The sequence below is a fragment of the Micromesistius poutassou genome (genome assembly GCF_964030765.1).
Source record: "Micromesistius poutassou genome assembly, chromosome: 11".
NCBI lineage: Eukaryota > Metazoa > Chordata > Actinopteri > Gadiformes > Gadidae > Micromesistius > Micromesistius poutassou.
Window position 1 is genome coordinate 5,229,575 of NC_140281.1, and position 20,095 is coordinate 5,249,669.

The window sequence follows — 20,095 nt, forward strand, 5'->3', positions numbered from 1 at the left end:
AATAACTGTGTTGGTTATTATCGGTTGTTGTTGCATTCCCTGCATACGAGGACTACTGAATCGGTTGATCACCACAGCAGTGAGTGCTCCAAGACTGCCAGATGTCTTACAGGCTTATGTAGGAATCGAACCTACTCCGGAGACAATGAGTGAACAGCAACACGAAGGGCCCGATGTGATCAGATTAAATTACATAGAATAGTCTCCGGTCCCCAGAAGTTATGTGCATGTATCTAAGAGAAGCAATATACCTGGTTTACTTGAATGAGGAAACATTGAACAAACCTATGAGAGTCATGTAATATATTACAAAATGTTGTTTAGATTTAAATGTATAATGTCCAAAACTCTACATAAATAAAACTCACTGAGCCATTCAAACCTATCCAACTCGAAGGAAAATTTAAAATTGTGTTACTTTTTATGTTCAGTAGATTTTCATACATGCTGAAAAAATTGTGTTACTTTTTGTTATGTTCAGTAGATTTTCCGTACATGCTGAAAAAATTGTGTTACTTTTTGTTATGTTCAGTAGATTTTCAATATTTACTGAAAATTTTTGTTGTTTTGTTTTTGTTATATTTGGTAAATTTTCGATGCATACTGAAAGGGTATAAATTCTGTGTTATGACAAACAAGTGAATTTAAAAAAAGGTTTAACCATTTACCTATGCTGCTCAATTTTTTGTAATGTTGAAAGTATATGAATTTAATATTGTTTTATGCCTAGAAGTGTTTTGACAAAGTTTCCATTGATGAATACATATGTGCCTTTATGATTATGCCTTTATGACCATATGACGTATTGATTGTATTGTGTAGTGTTGATTATGTTGATGATTGTTCCATTGTAACCAACCCATGGGTATGTACATATTTTTTCTTTTGCTTTTTTCTCTTGTTTTTTTATATATGCTGTTGGTAATATTAGTGGTTTGTAGAATGGTCATCTGAGATGACCAAGGAGGGAATTGTGACATTTTTTAATTGTAATATTCCCTAGCGATACATTTTTACTGTAATACTCTCACTTAGCCATATCCAGTAGCACCAAGCATAGTTTAGAGGTAATTTCCCCTCCTAATCGCCTGAGGGCAGCACTGAACACAATTGATAAAGTTATAAAACATTTACACTAGGGGCAGCAACGGACACACACAGGAAGTGAGAAAACCCAAAGAAGAACACCTGGGATACATAAACTCAGACTCCGCCTTTGGAAGACAGAATCTCTCAGCGGCGTATCTTCCTGCATGCTAAGCTCTGAGACGCTCCGCGCGTGTTATTTACGATCCCTCTCCTTTTGTTTCATAGACGATAGACAATAGACCAAAAACCTTAACCAAATAAAGTGAGTTAAAAGCGATCCTGTCTCGGCGGCCTTTCCTGGACCAAAATCCACAACAATAGGCTGCAGTATGATTTTTACAGAATTTGGGGGAAAAAAATGAACGGTACAGAAACAATAGGGGACCTAGCAGCTTCACTGCTCGGACCCCTAATAAAGACACAAGACCAAAAGTGATGCCATTTAAAATTCATCATGCTCTGAATCATTCACTAACATCCTTTCCACAATATCAAGCAGAACGGTCAGAGTAACTTTTTTGATGTATGTAGATCTGGAAAAAGAGTTGGAGGGGTTGCTGCTATATTTAAAAATGTATTTCAGGGGAAAAATGTTATTTGGTGATTTTCCATCATTTCAATACCTTTGTGCTGTATTGAAATGTTCTCCTATTAATTATTTACAGGCCACCCACATACTTTGCAAATTTCTTCGATGACTTTACAGAATTATTGTCTAGCATCTCCACAGACTTTGACTGTCTAGTTATAACTGGTGACTTCAATGTTCATACTGATGATTTTAATGATAAGTGTGCAAAAAAACTTTTTACCATTTTGGACACATTTGAAATGTCTCAACATGTGAAAGAGGCTACTCATTGTAAGGGGCACACTCTAGACCTGGTTATCATAAAGGGTCTCAATGTTTCAGATCTCTCGGTGACTCGGTCACTGTCGGACCACTTCTGTGTTTTCTTTAATATATCTTTTATTCCCGACATACAGACAAAATCAAATACTGTCAAAAAATGACATATCAATGAACATTCTAATGTACTTTTTAAAAAGGCCATCTCCTTGCTACCACTGCTCAACCCATGTTCTGCTGATGATCTTTTAGAAAACTTTAATTTGAAAATTTCCCGACGTGGGTAAGGACCAAGTTCCTTTAGGTCGGGTCGGAGTCCCGACGTGGGTATCAGAGACTGTTGATCTTAAATACATTGCACTTTCTAAAATGCTTTTTTTTTTAAACTTTGTCTTTATTTTCTATCTATTTTACTTTTTTTTTTACTTATCTATTATTTTCTTTTATTGTATGACAATGTTTATATGTGAAGCACTTTGAGTCTGCCTTGTGTATGAAAAGTGCTATATAAATAAAGTTGCCTTGCCTTGCCTTTAATAAAATCCTGGACGATTTTGAAATTCCGCCCGGACACATTTTTAGGTCTCAAAAAGAGGGCATGTACGGGGCAAAAGAGGACATCTGGTCACCATACGTACGGGGAACCCATTTGATTCCTACCTGTTCCACTGTTATAAAAAAATAGTGGCGCAACTTGGTGGGCGTTATCCTGGTAATTTCTCTGTGTGAGAAAAACAAAGTGTGGAGTTTGAGTATGTGAATGGGTTGAAATGCGTGTGTCTCACACCCAATGTGTGAGATTTGAGAGCCTGATATGTAACAAATTAATTGAGCGGTTGTAAAAAGTACGGGGGACAGAGGGCACAGATATGGAAAATTCGGGGGACACGTCCCCCGCGTCCGCTACGTGCCTGCCTCTACCCACGTCCCACCCCTGGAACCACGGAGCCGTCGCATTTACATCAGAATGAAAACACCAATGTGTGTAGGGTCCGGGAGGGTAAATTGGGGTGCTAGCTCAAGCAGGCAATCTACCTCGGGCAGTGTAAACACACGGACAATGCCGGGAAAAAGGCGTGCATAAGACCTATTTGGCAGTGTAACAGATACATGATCCTGATACAATGATACATGATCCTGATACAATGATACATGATACATGATACATGATCCTGATACATGAAGTTCTCATCTCCATTTTCAGAGATTGTAATAAATCCATATTTTTCTATTTATTTACAAAATAAAATCCCAAATTACAGCTGGATTAAAAAAAAAACGTTTGACCAAAACCTCTGAATCAGACTTGGAGAACTCAGAGACCCTGAGGTGGGGATCCTTACATTCTTGGAGGACAGGAACTCCATGCCCATGGCTACCTGGTGGGCGAAGCTCAGCAGGTCGTTGTAGGTCAGCCCCTCCAGCTCCTCCGCCTGCTGCCCATCCATGCCTTGATGGGGGGGGGGGGGGGTTGATTAATCCCTTGACGTGTCAGTTCACGGATGTCATTTGACTCATGGTATACATCACTGTATTGCTTCTGTAAAAAATATATATATTCTATGTTTGATTCTACGCTTGCGGCCTGTTATTCAGAAATAACAGAACTTAATTGACCAATCAGAGTAGATTATTCACAAAGCCGTTTAAGCCGGCAGCACAAATTATTCTGACTTTGATTTTGCACGTTAGGAAAATTGATTCTGATTGGTGTGATATGTTTTCCTTCCATCTGCAGTGCATGTCTCTGTATGGTATATGTAGCAAGATCATGTATCACCAATATGACATACATGGTATATGGTATGACATCCAAGCATTTGGTGAAGTTTGTTTTCCTTACAACAAAGTTTGGCTCAATTCTGCAGGATTATTTTCTGATAATTATGTAGATTTGGGGACTTTTTGTGGAATGAGCTTGACGAACCAGCATTACTGGATTATCTGGAGTATCAGCAAGACAGTTGTTTCTTTTTTCTCTTGGATACATATAATCAACAAAAGACATGGCTACTAAAAAGTTAGCAGAGGACATGAAAGAAGTTAAAAGATCCTTGAACTTCATGTCAGCGGAACTGACCAAGGTGGTGACTCAACAGAAAGGCATGCTGGATCTAATTGATGAAGTGAAGCAGCTGAAGGATTTGGTCACAGAAAAAGATTGAAGAGTTGGAAAGGAGAGTGGGAGATCAGGAACAATATACAAGAATGGAGGATCTGGTGATATCTGGACTTGAGACAACTCATCGTACCTATGCACGAACAACAGCAAGTGACAAGGAAGGGGAGGATGCACCAAGAAGTGATCTGCACACACTTGAGCAAGTCATCAAATTCTTCAATGACAAAGACATTCCTCTAGACAGTAAAAATATTGCGGCTTGCTACACTATTCCCTTGAGACAAAACAAGAGGCCAAACATCATCCTTCGGTTCGTGAGTAGAAAATCTAAAATTGAGTTGCTTCAACATGCAAGAAAACTGAAGGGTACAGGAGTATATGTCAATGAGAATCTCACAAGGAAAAATGCTGAAATTGCAAGACAAGCAAGGATTCTGAAGAAGTAAAAGCGAATTCAGGATACTTGGACAAGGAACTGCAAAATAATGATAAGACTCAATGGCACACCGGAACAAGCTAAAGTAATTGTCATCAGAGAGATCACGTATCTTGACCAATATAAATGAAGATTAGGACACATTAATGAGGACATCTAATGATGGGTGATTACATTAATAATGGATTGTGTGACATATTTTAAGTCTTTTGATCTGCAAGACCATAAACATGTTGATAGGGAATATGACACTGATCTAGAGACCCATTTCTACCAGAATATTGATTTGAACTGTGAATATTACTTTGAGGACAAACTTAATTTTATAACTGAGGGTTTTTCTATAATCCACTTTAACAGTAGGAGTCTGTACAGTAACTTTTCCAAGATCAAAGACTTCCTTCAACAGTTTCACCACAAGTTTTGTATAGTAGCAGTTTCAGAGACCTGGCTTAGTGATTATAAAGAATTACATGATGGCTTAGAGCAGGGGTCTCAAACTCATTTTCACCCCGGGCCCCATAGGCATTATGGTTGCGCTCAAAGGGCCGGTTGTAACTCTAAGACCATTGAACTATTTCTTAAGATATTGTTAAATAACTGTGTCTGCGTTTGATTATTATTTATTCTAGTGTACAAATATACATTGCATACTTGTACATACATTTACATACATTTTTAAATATATGTAAGCACATTGCTCTGTGTTATAATAACATAAATCTCTTTAATTTATCAAGTTAAGAAACACTGATTACTCATCAATCAAAGATCAAACTGTTCAAGTGAATAAAAAAGACTAATATTATCAAACATAAGTTATTACATCAACTTTACTAAGCTCAAAAACCGCACTCATTCCCAGCCACCTTAATTCTGTATGGTACGGCACATCTCCATACTCCGAGCCCATCTCCTTTAAAAACCGCTGGAACTGGCAGTGATCCAGGCTACAAGCACTCACTCAGTGCGATATAATGGCCGGATGACCGTGGTCATTATATCATCCAGTTCCAGAAACAGTCCACCGGAGTCCTCCGGCTTCTTGGTAGAGAATGCAATTATAGGTTACCAGAAGTGTCTCCTTCACTGGTCCAACCAAGCCTGTTCTTTAATAAAAAATAATAATACAAAAAAAAGTAGGAGATTTTCGAATTCATTTGAAGCTCTCGCGGGCCACATAAAATGAGGTAGCGGGCCGCATTTGGCCCGCGGGCCACGAGTTTGAGACCCCTGGCTTAGAGGGTTATGAAATGTTTGGGCAAAACAGGATGAACAAAAGGGGAGGTGGTGTTGCGCTGTTTGTGAGGAGTGGTCTTAAATGTAAAGTTATTGGGAATATGACTACTGTTATTGAGATCATGTTTGAAAGAGCAAAAAATATATTGATTAGTTGCATCTATCAAACCCCGGGATCCTGCATTGATAAATTTAACATATGATAATGTTATATGATAAGCATAATGACAAGGTGATTTTAGTTTGTGGTGATTTCAACATTGATTTGCTGAAATCCAACAATTATACAAAGACTACAGAATTTGTTAATACTATGTTTAGCATCTATCCATTAATTTTGAAGCCCAGTAGAATAACCAAGGATAGTGCAACATTAATTGACAATATTGGGAAGATAAAAAGTGGCTTATTAATGACCGATGTAAGTGATCACTTGCCTGTTTTTGCAGTGTTGGAAATGAACAATAGTTTTACTTTAAGAACCAGGAGGACATATCATTTGATTAGAGAGAAGACACCAGAAGCATTCATGGCTTTTAAAGCAGCACTATCCAATGACGATTGGCAAGAGTTTATGTGGAGAATGCCAATGATTCGTATAATGCGTTTTTATATACATTTTTGGCATTTTATAAGCAGCATTGTCCACTGAGAGAATTCAAACAAACTTCTAGAAGAAAAGGGAAGCCATGGTTAACGAAGGGCTTTCGAAAAGGCTTGGAAAAAGAAAAATAGGCTATATATGGAATTCATGAGGCATTCAACGAAAGCAAAAGAGGACAAGTACAAGAAGTATAAAAACAGATTGATGACTATTATGAGATGGCAAAAAAAGGATTACTACAATCGGTTGTTGCAAAAATATCAAAAGAACATTAGGGAAACTTGGAGTGTGCTTAATGAGGTAATTAAAAAACACAATAATAAGAACCATCCAACACATATTGTGAAAAATTAAAATACAATCATTGAGAATATAGGAGATTGTTAATGAGTTTAATAACTTTTTTGTTAATGTTGGCCCAAACCTAGCAAAAAAAATTTAACCTCCAAATAGTGAAGCTAATAAAATAGATTTTACTTTAAACAGCCAAAATTCAATGTTTCTTGGCGGAGTTAGCGAGAGTGATATATTATAAGTGGTCCTACAGTTTAAGAATAAAAAAATCAACAGATTGTAATGCTGTTGATATGTCACTTGTAAAATAAGTAATTGACTGCATCCTTAAACCATTTACCTATGTCTGCAACAAATTCTAACAGGTACTTTCCCTGATAGAATGAAAATTGCCAAAGTGATACCAATTTACAAAAATGGGGATAAGCACACAGGTGTGTTTATTGATTTGCAGAAGGCATTTGACACAATTGATCATTCCTTACTTCTAAAGAAATGTGATCATTATGGTTTAGTTCTTATACTGCTCTCCCTGCACGTTAGGTACTTCGTGTACATTATCGCAGTTGTAACAGTAAGCTAAACTCAGGTATAGCACTACACTTGAGCCAGGATTGGAGCGTCTTACTCCCTTTATTTCCTTTTGTATATGGTGGAATACCAAGAGTGAAACTGTAAATATAAACAACACAAAACCTTAGTTTCCTATACAGCATGTCTCTAATAAACAGAATTGAATTATATATATACACAGTATTGAACTTACAGCCATTGCTTTCATGAGTGTGAGAAGGGAAGAGAAGATTCACAGAGTGACCAACCTTAACTATTACATTCATTAAATCATTTAAGTTTGAACATACAATTCTGAAGGCAAAACACTCCCCATCTGGCATGTAATGCCACTAACTTCAAACTATTCTTTTTAAACTCTTTTTTCAGTTCATTTTTATTCAGTCTTTTCTAGAAGGACCACATCCGAGATGGGCCGCAGGTAAGTCTTTGAGGTGCCTTGGGATGATGTCTTCACTTCAACTTTGCAGATCTTTCTGTCGCTGCTCGGAAAGGTTGATGTGACCAGAGCCATTGGCCACTCGTTCCTTGATGCTTGAGTTTGCTTTAACAGCACAATGTCCCCAGGTTGAAGGTTGCGATGTGTCCTGTGCCACTTACGCCTAGGATGGAGAGTGCTCAGGTACTCATTTCTCCAACGGCTCCAGAATTCATTGGCCAGTGCTTGTACCTGTCTCCACTGGCCTTTCAGGAGGTCTTTTCCAGTGAAGTCGCCCGGTGGAGCAAGCAGGCCTGGCTTTTGTGTCAGGAGCATGGCAGGAGACAGCAGGACAGGAGAGGAGGGATCCGATGAGATGGGGACCAGCAGCCTTGCGTTGATTATGGCAGACACCTCTGCCATCAGCGTGCATAGAACCTCATGTGTCAGGTAAGTATGTTTGTTTTGCAGAAGCATAGAGTCTAATATTCTGCGTGTCACCCCAATCATTCGCTCCCACACACCTCCCATGTGGGACGTGTGTGGGGGGTTAAACTCCCACGTGCAGTCCTTGCTGAGAGGAGATAATTCATGATGCTGTTCTGCCTTTCATCAGGAGGCCTCATTCCCAGTTCTGCACTGGCAGCAATGAATTTGGTTCCCCTGTCTGACCTGAGCTGCTTTGCTGGGCCTCTAACTGCAAAGAATCTACGCAGTGCATTGATACAGTTGGCTGTGTCCATAGACTCAATTACTTCAATGTGTACTCCCCTGGCACACATACATGTGAACAGAATGGCCCACCTTTTGCTTTGCGCTGCACCTCCTCGAGTGCGTCGGGTCACCACTGTCCATGCTCCAAACACGTCCAGCACCACGTAGCTGAAGGGTGGAGAGGTGTCGAGCCGCTCTGGAGGGAGGTCAGCCATCTTTTGCACTTCCAGTTTCCCTCTAAGCTTACGGCATGTCACACAGTGATGGAGGATAGAGCTCACCAGCCTTTTGCCAGCGACAATCCACAGTCCAGCCGCTTTGATGGCCCCCTCTGTGAACTGTCGGCCCTGGTGCTTCACTTGCATGTGATGGTGTTCCACAAGCACTTTAGTAACATGGCTATTTTTTGAGAGAATAATGGGATGTTTTACCTCTGATTCCAGGGAGGAATGTCTGAGACGACCTCCTACCCTCAGCAGGCCGTCACTGATGTAGGGGTCAAGGGTCAGGAGCGGACCTGAATTGGGAATGTCTCTCTTTGCTCGGAGAGCAGCATGTTCATCTGGAAACGAGTCTCTTTGAACAGTCTCTATTATGAGTCTCCTCGCTGCTGCGAGTTCTTCAGGAGTGTGAGGCCTACTACACTGATGCCATCCTTTACATGTGTGCTGCGAAGTGTCTGAGATGGAGCTTGACTTGTGAGAATGCACCTGATGTATCAGAAAGCAGACGGCGCTCAGCAAGGAGTTCCATGTGGAAAAACGCTTTCAGAGGTGAGTGACTTGGCTTCGATGTGCGTAGCTAAAGCAGTCACTTGCGGTCTGACATCCACATCCATTTCAGGCTCTATCAGTGCTCATGGGTGTCTGGCTTTGGAGGCTTGTAGAGGAAGTTAGGTCCCTTGAACCACATTGTGTCCATCAGCTGTGATGCAGCTACTGACCTGGTGGCTAAGTCAGCTGGATTCTGTTCTGAGGGCATGTAATGCCACTGCTCAGGAGATGTTGTCTGGCGTATGCGATGCACACGATTGTGTACGTATACAAAGAATCGCTTTGAGTCATTAAAGATGTATCCGAGGACCACCTTGCTGTCGCAGTAGAACTTAACAGCGTCTGGCTTGTGGTCCAGTTAATCCAAAATCAGTTCCGCCAGCTCAACAGCCAGGACGGCCCCACAGAGCTCGAGGCGTAGGATTGTGGGCTCTGGCTGCAGTGACAGTTTAGCTTTTCCCATCACAAATCCAACTTCTCAACGGCTCTCTTCAGTGACAGCTCTTAAGTAAGCAACTGCCCCTATAGCCCAGTTGGAGGCGTCAGAAAAAAGGCAAAGTTCTGTGTACATAGGTTTTGAGAGTGACATTGGAACATAGCAGCGGGGCACATGGAGGCTGCTCAGCTCCTCGAGTGATGATTTCCACATTTCCCATATGCTCACCTTTTCATTAGGCAGAGGAGCGTCCCATTCCTGGACTCTAATGGACAGCTCTCGCAGCAGCAGCCGACCTCTGATTGTCACTGGGGCTGCCAGACCCAGCGGGTCGAAGACGCTGTTGACTATTGACAGCACCCCGCGACGGGTGTAAGGCTTATTAGTGACGGCTACCTTAAAGGTGAACATGTCTGTGTTGATGTCCCAGCATAAGCCTAGGCTCCTCTGCGCAGACAGAGTCTCATCATCGAGGCCCAAGTCTCTGATGCCAGAGGCCAGTTCCTCCGGTTCGAAAGCTCTCATCACAGCAACGCTGTTCGATGCAATTTTGTGCAGTTTCAGGTTGGACTCTGCGAGTGACGCACAGGTACGCTTGAGCAGGTCGATGGCTGCAGAGTCTGTGGGCACTGACACAAGCCCATCATCTACATAAAAGTGTCTTTTAACAAACTGGTTTGTGTCAGCGCCATACCTTGCTTCGCCTCTCTGAGCAGCTCGCCGTAGACCGTAGATGGCAACCGCTGGCGATGGGCTATTGCCAAAGACGTGTACGCGCATGCGATACTCTTGAATCTCCTTGGAGAGGTCATTGTCTTTATGCCACAGGAATCTGAGGTAGTCTCTGTGTTCACTCCTCACCAGGAATCCATGAAACATCTGTTATATGTGTTATATGTGTATATGTCTGCAGTGACTGCGATGAGGTCCTCCCTGAAATGCAGCAGCACACCCAGGAGAGTGTTGTTCAGGTTGGGGCCTGTGAGCAGCACTGAGTTGAGGGAGAGGCCGGGCAGTTGGGCGCTTGAGTCAAACACGACTCGTATTGGCCCAGGCTTCTGGGGGTGATACACCCCGAAAAAGGGTAAGTACCAGCGTTCCTGTGTGTCATCGATGGGCGATGCGATCTCTGCATGCTTGCTTCTCAAACAGCTTTTCCATGAAGGAGGAGAACTGCTGCTTCATCTCTGCGTTTCTGCTCAGAGTACGCCGTAGAGAGCTGAGACGGGACAGCGCTTGCTCTCTGTTGCTTGGGAGCAGAGGACGAGGTGACTTGAATGGTAGAGGAGCTACCCAGTTCTTTTCATCTTGCTGAACTTCTTTCGCCATTATTTTCAAGAAAAGTTCATCCTCAAAGGACATGGCACACTTGTTGTCACTGTCTGTTCGCTGGAAAACAGTCAGCCCGAGCTGTTCCTCAGCTGGCATAGGCTTCAGTGTGTGTGTGGAGTGGCCATACCTGTGCTCCCCGCCGTAGCACGGTTTTTCTTTCACGCTGATGCTGTTGTGGCAAGGAGTGAGGAGTGACGGACGTCCATTCTGGAGCATGTGTGTTCTGAAGACGCTCAGGGTTGGTTTGTGAGCGTTGTCAAGGCACACTTCACCTATGACCACCCAGCCCAAGTCTAGACGCTGAGCAAAGGATGCGTTATGAGGACCATTGACTTGATCTCTCACCTTGTGCATGCGTATCATGTCTCTCCCTAACAGGATCATCATCTCAGCATCAGGATCCAGCTTGGGAATGTGAGGAGCAATGTGTTTCAAGTGAGTGTGTGCAAGGGCGACCTCTGGAGTTGGAATCTCAGATTTGTTGTTCATTATTTCGTTGCACTCGATGAGAGGTGGAAGGTCCAGGCACACACCTCCGTTCACTGCTTCAATCTGAAAGCCTGCTGCCTTTCTTCCAGTCATCTCCGTGGTACCGGCGCAGGTCTTCATTAGATAGGGAGAGAGGCTGCTCTCGACACACCTTTGAGCAGGAGTGTGGGAGGCTACCTTTGCTGCAGACTTTGGTGCGACTTCAAGTGGGGAACTGCCTTGTCTTGTCTTTCGCTGTCACACTCACCACATTTCAGTGTTGCCTGGCAATCCTTAGCCAGGTGGTTTGGGGAGCAGCACTTGAAACAGCGTTTGTGTTCTTTTAAGATGGTTTTCCGTTCTTGCAACGTTTTCATTCTGAATGACCTGCATCTGTCCAAGGGATGAGCTTTTCTGTGCACAGGGCAGTATCGAGCTGGGTCATTGTCTGTAGACGCTGTGTAGCCTGTGTCAACAGTGGCAGACACATCTGTCTTGTGCACAGCTATAGCAGTCTTGAATCCACTGGGCTTAAACTGAGTTCTCTCACCTTTGCTGTATGGCTGGCTGTTGGTTGACAGGCTGAAGTTTGGATAATTTCGGGCCTTGGCTTGGCCATAGACAAAGTCTGAAAAAAAGGAGGAAAATGAAAAAGGAGGAAAAGTTGTTCTGTGCTGTTCCTTGTACTTTGAGCCGACGTTGAGCCATTTTTCCTGCAGGCCTGTAGCCAACTTCTCCACTATGGGTTTTATCCCGTGAGGCATGTCAAGGTAGGCCAGGCCAGGGAGATATCCATCGTTTTTGGCTGCTAACAGCTCCATGAGAAGATCACTGAGCTCTCTCAGTTTTATGTCCCATGACATCTGTAGGGCAGCTTTGGGGTTTGTGATATGAACAGCACGGATCCTCTTGTTCAGATGACTCTCCTCCCAGCCACTTCACTAGAAGGTCCAATTCTTCACTATATGATATCCCTAAGCCCTGCATTGCATTTAAGAATGACGACTGCCACGCCCTAATGTTCTCTGGTGTGTCATCGAATTTTGTGAGGCCAGTAGTCACTAATTCTCTGCGTGCAAGAAACTTGGCAAAGTCTATCATAGGTAGAGCGTTGGCATGTTGGAGGAGAGTACTGACCCTGTGGTCTGTGTGGAATGTTCAATGGCTTTGGGGCAGGTTTGTATCTTGCTGCACATGGAAGCCGTGCTGGGGGTCTGAAGTCATCCGAAGGAGGCCTGAAGTCACCCGGAGGAAGCCTGGTTGCGGCTGCATGTGCTGACTGCTGTGTGGGGCTGTACTCATGTCGCCTGACTGCACTGCGAGATGGGGAGCCATAATACTGAGTGCTGATCTCCTCTCTGCACTGTTGGCATTCCGCATGCTCATTCACCGGTCGTCTGAAGGCGTTCCGTGAGGGCATCTCCTCCATTGCTGCAGGCGGTGGCTGCTGTGTGACGTTATTTTCACAGCGCCAGACTCCATTGTAGGGCGAAACTGACTGCGAGCTGAGCAGTGATTGGCATCTCACATAATCTTCAGTGCGCTTTTGAATCACATGAGGCGGGAATTATATATATACATAGTATTGAACTTACAGCCATTGCTTTCATGAGCGTGAGAAGGGAAGAGAAGATTCACTGAGTGACCAACCGTCTTTCTTACTGCTGGTTGCCATGGTAACAAGTATACAAAAAATCACGTAGCCTACTATCACACTTCAAAATAAAAGTCTAGTTCTCATCATGTAAATATTACTGTGTGTGTGTTTTCTTTACCATAAGTTTTAACTATTACATTCATTAAATAATTTAAGTGCATTTAGGTTTGAACATACAATTCTGGAGGGGGGCAGAACAGTACTACTTTGGTTAAGGAGTTATTTACAGAATAGGTTTCAATATGTAAAAATGAATGACACTGAATCATCTTTAAAGTCCGTGTTGCAGGGTTAATTTTTTTTTGTTTGTGCAATTTGCTTGTTGGTAATAAACATTTCAACGGTTATCCATTGTATTTAATGTTGTTGGGTATCACAAAACAGAATGTAATACGAAAAAGAAGGTACGATTTTAGCGGTTTGCAATTGATTCTCATTTCCCCCACAATGCATTGCATGATGTCACGTTGGGGAGACGACAGACTGAAGCCCCATTGAGACCCTTGAGAGTAGAGACTAGTAAGAGTGTTCAGCAGATTATACAGATAAATATATATATATATATATATATATAGATAGCCTAGATAGATAGATAGCCTATTCAAGTATTTATTATTGCCAGCCTATTCAAGTATTTATTATTGCCAAACGACACAAATCGTCGGGAATTCATTTTGGTGATTCGGCTCACACAGTACAGTAGGCTACAAGACCACACAGAACAAGGGAGACAACAAGTCTGACTGGACATACACAAAAGACATCACATTAAAACTAGACACCACATGCGTTGATAGATGGATATAGATAAATATGTTAGATAGATAAATATTTTTTGCCAAGCAGAGCCAGCCAGTCCCGTGCGCGTATGCAAATTAGCCATGTGCACCAAACAGAAGAAGGACGTAATGTTGAGTCATACTAAAAGCGGATAGCAAGCGAAAGCTAAACCAGAGTGTATCACTCACACACTTTGGGTCCATTCTAACTTAAGGTGGCTATTTAAATCTTTGCAGTGACTGAATGTTGATGTTGATGAACTGATTGTTGTGCATAAGATGGGTAAGTGCGACTGTGCGTTGTGTCCTTCCCGGCTTCGCACTACTGCATGGTTAGTTGTGGTCTTAGTGAAACAGCCTAGCCTTGGAGTTGGAGAAGTTGGAGTGATTTTTGTGTGCGTGCGAGACAGAGAGAGAGCACATCCGCTGTGGTGATGTCTGGCTCGTTGTGGGCTGTCAGCATCCACCGGGTTGGACGAATGTGCTTTGTGTGTCAATGATGTATCTGTCTGATCGTATTTGCTGTAGATGGATAGTTAAATAATGTCACACGATCAGTCATACTGCAGGCTCTCATTTGCAAGTTCACTGATTGCGTGTCTGATAGGCTAATACATATCGGTTTATCTAAATTGTTAAGTGTGTGCATGTGTGTTGTCATGTAGGCTATAGACTGATTGTCTTGGCTTGCATCGATGAAATATTGTAATGTTATAGGCCTACTGCATATTGAGGAATGTAGATCGGTATTAAGCAACAATCGGGAGATGGGACCAAACAAATATTGACAGGTATTTCGCACACTGGGTAAAAGCTTAGAAATAAACATTAGGCAAAGATGTTGTTACTGGAGCTAGTAGGCTACCATCAAAACGTGGGATAACTAATCGGAAATGTGTTTACAACGTCGGGGGGGGAGATTTCACAGGTGGGACTGGCAAGTTAGCCAATAGCTAGCATTATGCCTTCTATTTCTAGATCTTCTGACTAAGTACCGGTATGTATCTGAACTAACAACATAATCACTGTCACTAGATATAAAGAAAACGTTGACTTTCACTCGGTGCTATTCACTGACAGTAAAAAAAAAGTGTTGTTATTGTATGCACTGCTGTTCATAGACTAGCTCCAGCGCTTGTTGCTGCGTTGCTAAATGATAGCAACTTTTCACCCATTCTCCTCTGACCATGCATTTAATCGGCTTTGACGGACATCAGTTCTCTGCAATTCCTCATTCGCCCTCTCATGTCTGACAGGCTCGAAATTATACGGTTGTGGGCCATCATACATGTAATTTGTGGTTCTTGCCACCTCTTCCTCATCCCAGACGCCCTAGTTCTAGTACTAGGCTGAGGCTACCTTCCACCACGTCTCCCCAACGTGACGTCATCGCCGAGTTACGGAAGAAAACACCCGTTACTACCAAAAACGAGAAAAACTAGACTTTAACGCTATTTGAGACATTTTATTAATAATATACTCATTTTGAGTGCTTTATGTACCCATTAATCGAAACTTCAGATTAACCTGCAACATGGGCTTTAAGAAGAGTAATTTGTGGTGTTCCACAAGGTTCAGTATTGGAACCTAAGTTATTTTTACTTTATATAAATGACATTTGTACTGTATCCAAAATATAAAAATTTGTAATGTTTGCAGACGATACAAATTTATATTGTTCTGGGTATGATATGAAGGAGTTGTTGAACACAGTAGAGAAGGAGCTGATGGTTTTAAAAACATGGTTTGATTTGAATAAGTTATCACTTAATGAAAATAAGACAAAATTCATGGTTTTTGGTGGTGGCATGGCTAATTGTGAGATTAAATTGTACTTAAATGGAGTTGAAATAGAACAAATTTATGAAACAAAGTTTTTGGGAGTGATTATTGATCATAAACTCTGTTGGAAGCCTCATATAGATTATATCAAGCCTACATTATCAAAATCTATTGCTATACTCTTTAAAACTAAAGGGATTTATTAAATAAGAACTGCCTTCATGTATTGTACTATTTACTTATAATGCCTTACATGTCATACTGTGTTGAAATATGGGGAAATGTATACAAAACAAATATAGACCCGATTATTAAACTTCAGAAAAGAGCCATTAGGATAATAAATAAAACTGGCTATTATGAATCAACTAATCGACTTTTCATATGTTCGAATGTTTTAAAATTTGTAGATATTGCATTCTCGCATTCTTGTAAGTGGTGGAAATTGTTTTTCGAGTGCTGAGCAATAGAGTTCCAAGTAATATAAGACTGTTTATTTTCAAGACTGTTAATGTCAGGACAAATGTTAAAAAAAGATGTGACTCAGTTTTATATTATGGCTATATTATGGATTGAAAATGAAAATGCTTGAAAATCATAAGGTTAATTTTAGTATTTATGTGTATACATATGTATGTGTATGTGCATGTATGTGTATATATATATGTATATATGTTTTATTATTAATATTTCATAGGGCTATTGCTGATTACCATTTCATTCATTTTGATAAATACTGGGAAAGGCATATATAAGCCATGAGCTTCAGCCTATTCCCTTTTTTTGGTTAGTGAATTCTATGCATTTGTTGTAACTACTTTTGCTTTGTATGCTTAACCAAAAATAAATTAGATGAGATGAGATGATGAGATGTATATGATGCACCAAGATCATGTATCACCAATATCGGGTCCACTACTGACCTTTAGTTGTGAGGTTGAGGAGGGCGAGGTTCTCCTGCCCCCCAGTGGTGGCTGGGTGCATATGTACGTAGTTTTCCACTGGTATCTGGAATTCGCTGGAAAACAGGAGTTGCTTCATGATAATGGTGGGAGGATTGTAAAAGACCAAGCCTGAAGGACTTCCCACTTGAAGGTCAATTTATAATTAGATAAAGCACATTATATTTTACAAAATTTTAAACTAAAGTTACCAAAGATGGAGTTGAGCCTTCTGACTGAAGAGAAACAACCATGTCACTAACCTCTACCTGCTACCTGAGTAGACATCCCAAGATCAAATACATAGGATCATTATTTCATCCATGACAATTAGGGATGAAAATTATCGATTACTTCATTAATCGTTAGTTGATTGACCTTATCGATCGATTAACGATTAACTGATAAGTGGCTTTTTTCCTGAGAACATACATTTCTCATGGTGTCTTTAATGTAAAGCAAAATATTATTTTGTTATATTTTGTTATAATATTATATACTGAATAAAAAATACACGTTATATTCCTCAATTAATGTTTTATTGTACCAGTTGGAATACGGTACAGATAATGGCATTTAACCAAAATAAATTCTGCACAGAAAATTTAAATACATAAAAAAATAATTGTGCACTGGCTCACCTGTTGCATGTGAAACATTAAGCAACATAAAATTTTAAATCTATACAATATGGGCTTAGCCTACACAATATTAAGCCTACATATAACTGATTTCCAACTGACATGTGCGGGGTTGTTTGCTGAGACAATGTTCCGAGCGTTGTCGTGAACACAGGCTATTACACGCCCGGTGAGTCCCCATGACTCCACAGCCTGGTTCAGTTTGTCAGCTAAATTGTCAGCTAAATTATCAGCTGTATGTCTCTCGGATAAGCTCTCGGTGAGAAGGACTGCTGACTTTAACTGCCAGTCGTTTTCAATGTAGTGGCAAGTCATTGTAATGTAGCTTTCTGTAGTCAGTGCCGTCCAACAATCCATCGTCAAAGCCACATTAGCCGCGGATAGCTGTGTTTTTAGCTCAGTCTTCTTGTTTTTGTAGCGTGCTTCCAGGCGGGTAGTTACGGTCGCTTGAGAAGGGATATTATAACCTGGCTCCATGAAGTGTATTAACTCCCGAAATCCCTCACCGTCAGTGGTGCTAATTGGCATCATATCTTTTTCGATCATGCCGCAATTCCTCTGAGTAATGCCCTCAGCTTTCCTGTCGTCGCATACTCGCCTTCCCATTACCGCGGCGATAGTCGGTTGTGAAGGCGATGGACTTCCTCCCTGCAACACGGCTGCATGCAGGTTTTGAAGGTGGTATCTTAGCGAACTCGTAGAGCTGCTGAACTTAAACGTAGTACCGCAGAGTTTACATTGAGCGTCTTTGTCATCATTAATTAGTTTGAAATGCTCCCATACTCCACTCCGTTTTGACCGCCTCCATGTTTGTGTGCCGGGTCTCTCGCTGCCCGTGAGAATCCCGCGGGCGTAGGTTAACGCGGCTATCCTGCGTTAACCTATCCCCGTATTATGGTAGTATTATGGTATGATAGTGTTGAAAACGGTCTCCAATGATAAATAACACACTGGCTCACTTGGAAATGAGACCCAATGTCCAAAATCCTGAACTACCCCTTTAAGGTTTTATCAAATGTTCCTTCCACCCCTTTTTGGATGGCTCTATGAATTAGGTCTTTAGTTGCAATTGAAAAGTGTGGAGGCTAAAGTTAATATGCGTTCATACTGCCTCATTACTGGTCCTCTGGCCGGTAAATGAACAGCAACTGGATGAGCTGAACGGCTATACACAACGGAGAGAGAAATTATCCTGTTCATATAGTGGCATTTAAAGTGATTTATGAATGTTAAAAATGTAAAAAAAGTAGTCTCCTGATACTTTGATGTGCTCTCCTGTTAAAATGGAGGCCCATGTTTGGCCTGTGGTACACAGCGGGATGGATGTGGTGGGCTGAACTAACCTGGAGTCCCTCTTGGACTACAGGTCAGTTCAGACAGCAGGGTGGATGTGGACTGACCTGGAGTCCCTCTTGGACTGCAGGTTGTGGTAGAGGCTGGTGAAGCGGTCCTTGTTGAAGGCGTCGGTGAGAGACTTATGGTAGCACTCTCTGTTGTTCTTCAGATAGTTCAGCAGATCTCCATACCAGCAGAACTGAAAGATCAGATACACGGGCCCTGGGAGATAACAGTGAGACCTGAGGTTAACTACATCACGCTCTATGGGCCCTATTTTAAAAAACGAATACTTCCGTCTGAAACGGAAGTATGAAACGCGAAGTGCATATAGCTTTGAGGGCGGATCTCTGGCGCTGTTGCTATTTTAACGGCGGATAAATGACTCTTGCGCTCGACGCAAATCTAAAATGGGCTGGTCTGAAACCGGTAGGTGTGTTTTGGGCATAACGTGCAATAAACCATGGAGAGTTCCATCTCCCATCCCCTTTAAGAGCCAGCGCATTTGAACTTGACGAGTTGATATTTTGACAGTGCGTTTGCAGTCTCTGCTGAGACAGATGCAGTTTGCAGGCTCCGCTGAGACAGATGCATGCCAAATAATAGGCCTAATTCACACATGGAATACTGTTTTCTACTACAACTTCAGAAACACTGAGTCATCATGTAAATTGCGGCAAAGACAACATAACACATATATGATATGTGGACGCGGTCCTGTGGCCGCAACTGTGGGTCTATTTAATGATATGCGGCAATACATTAACAAACATTGTTTGTTACGAGTATTGTATACATTATCGTTATCGACACATATGAACACTATCGTGTTCATATGTGTCCCCTTGTGTATATACATCGCTGTGGACTGTATTATGCGTGTATTATGCGTGTTTAGTTTGCGTGTGTTAACAGATGGGTGCGCACACACACGTGCACCAAGCATCACCCCCATTCATTCCTTTAAACACTCACTCGCAGTAAAACTATGTTTTCTCACGATCAAATAGTCATCAATCCTAAAGGTTATGGGCTTGTACACGATGTCTGTGTCAAGAAAATATGTGTTTGCTGTACGGTGTTTGCAGATGCATTGATTTAAAAGTACAACTTACCGCTGTATCAGCTGTTCTTTCCTAAATAATTTAACCAACCATTTACCCTTAAACAAGATTTTGTTTTGGAAGGCTGGGATATACTTTGCTCAAGTTTATTATTGTTATCATTATTATTTTAACGCATAGCATAGCCTACAGTGTTCATTCATGCAGCCCCTATGGAAAAAAAATGTTTCCACAATCCACACACTATTTCTATGCAGTTGCACACATATGAACAATCTTTGACATCACAATATTTAAATTAGGCTAATCGTTTGCATGTTTGTGCTGTGTATAGGCTACGTGTGTGTAAGCTTATGTTGCAGTTCCGACTTGCTATGGCAACACCAACTGCACTATCCGCTAGTGCATTTAGACCAGGTATTTTTCGGTCAGTGGCACAATTGCAGTGGTGCAATTTTTTGATCACTAAAATAGCACGAGTATCATTTGCACCAGAACACGCCTCTGCTTTCGCCGACACGCCTCTCCAGGCGCAAGTGTAGTGGTGC

The 20,095-nt window shown here is 41.7% G+C and overlaps 1 protein-coding gene across 1 annotated transcript in view; it reads right to left on the bottom strand.

Annotated features, from left to right (window-relative positions):
* The window catches only part of LOC311355395 (receptor-type tyrosine-protein kinase FLT3-like), a 46,157-nt gene that overhangs the window by 18,309 nt on the left and 7,753 nt on the right, over positions 1-20,095 (bottom strand). Inside the window, exons 17-19 of the mRNA XM_084475166.1 lie at positions 18,549-18,705; positions 16,490-16,584; positions 3,283-3,389 (exon numbers count right to left, since the gene is read on the bottom strand). Of these exons, the coding sequence (XP_084331292.1) occupies positions 3,283-3,389; positions 16,490-16,584; positions 18,549-18,705 (359 nt within the window). The remainder of the gene's footprint in view (positions 1-3,282; positions 3,390-16,489; positions 16,585-18,548; positions 18,706-20,095) is intronic.